General features: G+C 32.7%; 2 protein-coding genes across 2 annotated transcripts; both read right to left on the bottom strand.

Moving 5' to 3' along the window:
- Positions 1–1,569: 1,569 nt before the first annotated feature.
- LOC145640086 (uncharacterized) lies at positions 1,570–3,825 on the bottom strand. Its single transcript, XM_081691397.1, has 3 exons — positions 3,305–3,825; positions 2,184–3,187; positions 1,570–2,102 (listed from the first exon to the last, which is right to left on the bottom strand). The coding sequence occupies exons 1-3, from the start codon at positions 3,823–3,825 to the stop codon at positions 1,570–1,572; spliced, it is 2,058 nt and encodes a 685-aa protein (XP_081547523.1).
- Positions 3,826–3,965: 140 nt separating this feature from the next.
- Positions 3,966–6,741, bottom strand: LOC145640085 (uncharacterized). The gene is made up of 7 exons (XM_081691395.1): positions 6,703–6,741; positions 6,222–6,368; positions 5,999–6,057; positions 5,819–5,880; positions 5,251–5,717; positions 4,923–5,163; positions 3,966–4,711 (listed from the first exon to the last, which is right to left on the bottom strand). The coding sequence occupies exons 1-7, from the start codon at positions 6,739–6,741 to the stop codon at positions 3,966–3,968; spliced, it is 1,761 nt and encodes a 586-aa protein (XP_081547521.1).
- Between the last annotated feature and the right edge of the window lie 637 nt (positions 6,742–7,378).

The raw sequence follows: 7,378 nt of genomic DNA, 5'->3' as shown, positions 1-7,378 counted from the left end.
TGAACTGTATATAACAAATACAAATTGTGATGAGTAATAGCAACACATGCAGATCTTTAGATGTGAAAATGATTTGACTTAACATAATTAACCGAAAGACCATACCTATGAAATAACAGATGATTGATTGCTGAGAGCGGATCCTTGTACAACTTATCCAATGTTTTATGCGTTTGATTTTTTTTTTTTTTTTATATGAAGCATGGTAGAAATTTAGATTTTTTTCTTGAGAGAATGTAGGTGAAGCTTATCACTACTTTAATAGGGAGAATTAGTTATTCTTTTTTTTTCCCCAAAAAATATTAAAAATGGTAAAGAGATGCATGCAAAATTTCACCAAACAATATTAGTGTTTTCCATTAACTTTTTCAAAAAGAAAATGCATGCATGCATAATTATTTAGCATGTAACAGTTTTACTTGTCTCTTTGTTTTTTTTAAGACTTTTTTTCAAAACCATAAATTAGATAGGTCTAAGTTTTTACAAACTTGTAATTATAATTTACACATCTATTACATCTTTTAAAAGATTGTTTCCTTAAAAAAAATCTGTTAACTTCTTAAGCTGAAATCCAGGTTGTTGCATCACTGTGAACAAAGGAAAAAACAAAGTAGTAGTTGCAATTTGTTAGAGTAATTCTAATTAAAATTTAGTCTTGCAAAAAAAAATTTACTCTAATTACTACTAAAGTAATCCTAATTAGAATAGAATTTGTTTCACAATTCCTTTTAATCAGAGTAGAATTTGTCTACTATTGAAGTGAAATATACTTACAAAATTATCTTCTTTTTGTTTATCCTTGTTCTGCAATTTCTTAAACACCTTTATCCTGATCAAATTGTTATTTTAATAACAAAGCATAATTACTAACAATAGCAAAAGACATAATCATTCACAAACTTGATTTTAAAACTTACTAAACTTGCATAATCACCTTTATTTAATGTAAACATAGTAACATCATCATTATTTCTCGAGTGTCTTTCTTCTTGCTTATAGTTGCCTTGTATTTTAAGTATTGAAAGAGTAATTGGTAAAACATAGCTGAAAAATAGAGTTTCATATAAATAACATATAATTACTTAATTTAATAATCTCTTTAAATTTTCATTCTTGGAAACTATACACAGATCATAATATTTGTATCATGCTACGCGAACACCCTTTTTTAAAAAAAGAATGAAATGCAGTTGTAAAATTATTCATACCTCACTTTGCTCAACAATCGCAAATGAAGTACTCTTATTGCCCTGTTAAGTAATTTATCCTGAAAGTAATCACAAAAGAGACAAAAGAACTTGTTAAAGTTATTAACAAAATGATATATATACTCTTCACACTAACATGTACATAAGGAAATTGATGATAATTACCTATTCACACGGCTAAATAATGCCTGCCAATTGAAGAATATCATAAGATATTATATTTTTCACATGACTTACACCCTGTTGCTGCGTGCTGGCCTAAGTTATTACACTGACATTAGATGACTTGAGAGCTCGAGAAAGTGCAACGTATAATTGACCATGTGAAAAACATGGTCGTGGAAGGAAAACCACAACTTGACTAAGTCTGCCCTTGAGCTTTATTGATTGTCATTGCAAAACTAAGTTTCAAAGAAAACTGTTTTCGTTGAAACTGAAAAGGATAACCTGATGAATCTGATGGACGCAAGCTTATTCTTGGAATCAACACATGCTGACCTCTATTTTGACCAACTATAACACACTCAATGAGATTAGGAAAGAACCGTTTACAAATAAGTCTTGTTCCATTACACAATCCAGATGATGGAAAAATGTTTCTTAATAGAATAACAGGACTATTAACTTTCAGCTTCAGCTCATGAGGACTCATACCACCAGGAGACAACTTGTTTAGAAATTCAACGGGATAGATAGAACAATTTTCATTAATCATTATATCAAAGCTTTTATATACCACTGATTCACCAGGGAATTCTTCAATCAAGCTTGAATTAATGGCATCAACATCCTCATTCATTGGTGTCAAAATAGCTCTTGTAGTAAAAATATTTGTACTGAATGGAGGCATATCCATTTCTGGAATTGCTACAGCAGTGAGGTGTACATCATTAGCTGCACCAGAATAACAAGGCTTAATAATACTTGATGGATGCTCAACAAATGCATCTTCATCATTTTATAATTCTCCATTACCTAATGACAACAAAAAAGATTCATACATAGGATTATCTTTAGCTCTTAAGTTTTCAGTCAACCTGAACTTCATCAGTTGTGGCCACAAAACAGAACTAACTAAACTTGCAGCAACTGCTTCTCGCTGTGTCTTACGTGGAACAATAGGAAGAACTTGTCTAAAATCCCCACTAAAAACTAATAATTTGCCTCCAAATAATTCGCTTGAATTGCAAATATCTCTGAGTAATGTATCAAGAGATTCGATATTTTCCTTCTTAGCCATAAAAGCTTCATCCCAGATAATTAAAGTTGTTTCCCTTATCAGTGCAGCTAAAATTCCTTGTTTAGGAACTTTACAAGTTACAGAGCCAGAAGGATCCAAAGGAATTTTAAAACTTGAATGTGCAATCCTTCCTGAAGGAATATTAGTTGTTGCAATACCTGAAGTTGTTGTCGGTAAAACAATCTTATCCATTGATCTTATTTCTGCATACAAGGCATTGTACAGGAAGGTTTTTCCTGTTCCACCAGGACCATCTATAAAGAAATCACCAGGCTTCTTATTTCTAACATGATCCATAATTACATCAAATGCATTTCGCTGAGCCTGATTCAATTTATCTTTACATTCTAAACATTCCGGTGGAATTGGAGCATTCAATGCATCCTCAATGTCTTTTGTTACATGTAAAGCATCATCATCATTTTCTACTAAAATATCTAACCAAAAAACTTTCAAAGAGCTTCCCATTGACTCAACATACTTCTCAATTGATTTGATAGTCAATTGTTTCACCTTTGTTTCATTTGTAGGATATTTATATCGGAAATCTTCTGACAAAGAAACATAATAGTTCGACCACAGAGACAAAGGATTGCTAGGTTGACAAAAGATAAGCAATGTAGCAAACAGTTTTCGAATCACATGAGGCATCTGAATGGCATTACCTTCAGTTAAGCACATCTCAATTGCATCATCTTCTTCCATCAATCCAAGCTTAAGTGCTGCCTGCTGAAAAGTACTACACAAGTAACCATTGACTGTTCATAGATCTTCAAACGACTTAGGACTTCTCACATTGTGAAGCAACAGCCGCAAATAATATCTTTCACCTTCGGAAGGCCTAACAAATGTTAACCTTCCAATCTGAATTTTTTTGTTTTTACTTTGATACCAAAGTTTATCTGATGCATCCCAGCGATAGTGCTCTAAAAATTCATTGTACAACCAACCTGTACCCAAAGCTGATTTACAATTCAATTTAAAGAATTCTGTAAGACAAGTTCTGGTACGCTTATTATCTGAAACAATCTTTGTAAGTTGTTCATGAGGTCTCATTTGTATTAGCTGAGAGTTAGGTAAATGTACAGGAAGAGGTAGAACTGGAGGATACATTTCATATAAATTAAAACCAAAAAGACGCCATGCAGCCTCATAAGGTGAAACCCACCGTCCCGATTGAAATTGATCAATTTCATCATGCATAAGTACACCATCTTTTGTCTGAACAACATTGAAAGATATCCTGTCATGCCCTTTATAAACATACTTATACAGATACTTAACTGCTTCAATAGTAGAGCAAACTTCAACATTCAAGTGACAATTGAAATATGCTAAAAGGTATGGATTATATGGAATCACCCATGAATTATCCATTTCAAATCCCCAAACTTAACAGTATCACATGTTTCTCTTCTTCGATACAAAGGATATCCATTATTGCTACTTTTTGTTTCATCACAGTTTTGTTTTGGATAACCATACTTACATTTGCCACGATGCTCTTTATGTTTCATTTAGGGGCATTCCGGATTCAAATGACCACATGGTCCATGCATCATATGCTTGATCACAATTTCCCTTAAGTATCCATTTTCAACAGATGGAATTTCAGCCCAGACAAACTTATCAAATTCATCGGGAGACTTGATTTTGAACTCAGATTTCAATATAATGAGAAAATGAGCATGTGGTAAACCTCTTTTTTGGAATTCAATAACATAAATCAGTCCAGCTACTTCTCCAAATGCCTTTTTCTTTCGAATTAAATGTTTTAAAGCAAGAACCTTTGCTCTAAATATTCTTGAAACAATATCTGGTCTATTTTGTGCTTCTTCTCCAATAGCAAGTTCTTGATTAATTTCAGGCCAATTGGGATTGCATGTCATTGTTATAAATAGGTCAGGCTTGCCAAACCTCTGAACTAACAACATTGCATTTAAGTATCGCTTCTTAAGATCACGAGGACCACCTATAAATGTGGCAGGTAATATGACTTTCTTACCAACATTTTCTGCGTAAACTTCTCCACAGTCAATAGTATCAAGAAGACCCTGATAAAGATCATCCCTTATTGTCTGTTGATTCCTTTGGAAGAAACCCAAGCACGTATTTTCTACCTTGACATACATATCAACAATATATTGTTGAAAACATCTTCCAGCTTTGAGTAATAAATTTCCATGGCGACACTGAAGTTTATAAGAATAGTATTCTCGAGCTGAAATATGCCTATCTGCCTTAGATGAGCTTCCATTTGCACCTACAAATCAGCAATTGAAAAAAAAAAAAAAAAAAAAGTTTTAAACAAGAAATCCAAATATATGTCAATAAATAAAATCATACATATTTAATAATTTTTGTTTAAAAAGATATAAAACTCATACGTCTTGCCTCTTCGTCTAACAAATCTTCAGTAGTATGAACAGTACAAAAAGAAACAGGATCCGACTAAGACAGTGACTGTTGCACACCACCCACAGACATTTTCTTAAGACCTTGAGTCCACCCACAGTCACCATATGGAAATAGTAATGGATCATGCAGAGGATCATAGCAACCATAATAACGGTTGATTGTATGAGTAGAATTATTCTGAGCAGTGACCAGTATATGTGGACTTTCAGATTCACTAGAAGAAGTAGTCTCTGGCCAAATAACAGCAACCTCGTCTAAAGTAGGAGCATTATAAACACGTTGATCGGGAACCGTATTCTAACTCAACAAAATCTGTGTCGAATCACTAATCGCAACTCCCTTGAAAGATCGAAAAAACTTGGCATATGGGTTTAAATCAGAAACCTCCATCAATATTTTCAAAATACTCTCCCTTAATACAGGAAAACATTTAAGACGATTAGCTAGTTCTTGTTGTCCATCATAAAAATAAAGCTGCATGTATCTTGGCCCCTTTTCTCTAGGAACTAAACTGGAAATCTTATAATAAATCTGGCCATGTAACTTAAAAACATAGGTTCCTTGTTTTGTCTTAACATTGTAATCGCCGCCTATTGAAGTGAAAGCAAACAAATTGTTATATAGTCGCACATACTTCCTAAAATGTTTCGCTTCTTCATCCATAGAAGTTAACAACCACACAAGCTGCGTAGGATAATCGTTCACAGCAACTCTAACTTCCCCATCATCACAACAAAAGTGAAGTGCTTCAAAGTAAAATATTTTTGCCAAACATCTATGACAGTAAGTTGGTGCAGGAAGCTGATAAGCTTTAGTAGGAATCTTCTTCCCAATGGTTTCACCTGGAACCTCTGTATTAAATATGAATACTGGAGATTAGTATATTGAATTTTCTCTTTAATGTTCATATTCTAAAAATACCCAACTTCAAAACAGATGACCGAGAAATTACTTGTCACTTCAACTCTTATACTTGTTTCTCTTGCTGCCTTTTCATTTAACTGTTCTTGTAACCTTTAAAATAGAAATTACACCACAAGTTCAAACATATTTTGAAAAACCAAAATAATAACAATGATATACCATATTTTGTATTATAAGATTATTATTTAAATAACCAGCATATACATACCTTTGTGTCTCATTACCACATTCACCTTCTAAATTTGGACATCGTTTACTATTATAGTTCTTCGTTGACAAAGGTGCTTATACAATAATAAACATGAAAATCGTTAATATTAATGTTCAAATCACTTCAACACATAAAAATTAATAAAGTTCATAGCACTACAAAAAAAAAAAAGGAAATTACTTGTTTGTTGAGCTCTAATCTTTTTTTTTTTTTTGGATACATTTGCATCATCTACTTCATCACTTCCAATTTCCAGACCTCTTAGACGTTTAGTTTTGTAATTCTTTGATTTAGACGGTGCTTGTAATAAGCGATCTAAATGATCAATAACAGACATAAAAATGATAAACATTATAACCCAAACTTCCTGAATATAAATTAAATTTCTCAAATTACTTGAATATAAACCAATTTATTCTTTAAAATTATCTTAAACAGCAAGTTACTCACTCATTTTCCAAAACTATATGAAAATTCCACGATACACTGTCCTTGAAATTCTTGTTATATCAACTATTCAATAAATTTTGTGAACACAACTTGTGATCCGAATCCCCTAAATTCATATAACAAAACAAGCAATAAACCTTTAATGTAATTTTGGTAAATTCTAAAAGCAAATAATAGTGAAACTCGTAAAACAAAAGTCGACACAAAAAATTCATTATCATAAAATATATTTAATCCATCTCATCAATTACATCAATTACATAACCATATGTCTGAATACAAACCCCCATATATGTACTAATATGAGTTCATTACATAAGCACTTCAATATCTATCAACAACAACATACATCCACAAAACATTTATACATTTTAATTATAGCAAAAACTAACTTAGTCAAAGGAGCAAACAAAAAAAAAGGAGAGGCATTATATAGACTCCACTCCTACTACCCCTTCCTATCCCAAACCTAAAAAGACTAATCCTTTGAAAACCTTATACGCTTCAATTGACCATGTAAATCTTCTGAGCTGCCACCTCTGAAAACACATCACTGCTAGATTCAGCAATTCCTAGTGACTCTGAAAGTCGAAGCCTAACATCAGTATCATTGAAAGTTACATCAGGTGGAATAGGCATCGCTCCTTCAGACTTCTTCCCTACACCAGCTAAGCAGCCCGTTCTACAAGTCCCATTGAAGGTTCCAACGGCTCTGTAACTCCTAACACTCGCTCCTTTACACTTAAATAACTTTCCCTTTCCAAACCACACAACACAACATCAAACCTACAAGTCGTTGCCCTATAATTTATATCCACTATCTCAAGATTACACACATCAATGAAATAATCAACAACTTTCCTAGCAAGATCTTGCTTAGCCGTATATTGGCTTGTACAATAATCACTAAACAAACACCGAAATCCT

The sequence above is a fragment of the Chenopodium album genome, chromosome 7, assembly GCF_948465745.1.
Source record: "Chenopodium album chromosome 7, dcCheAlbu1.1, whole genome shotgun sequence".
NCBI classification, from domain to species: Eukaryota; Viridiplantae; Streptophyta; class Magnoliopsida; order Caryophyllales; family Amaranthaceae; genus Chenopodium; species Chenopodium album.
Note: the sequence above shows the minus strand (reverse complement) of the source record. Positions and strands in the feature narration are given on the sequence as shown.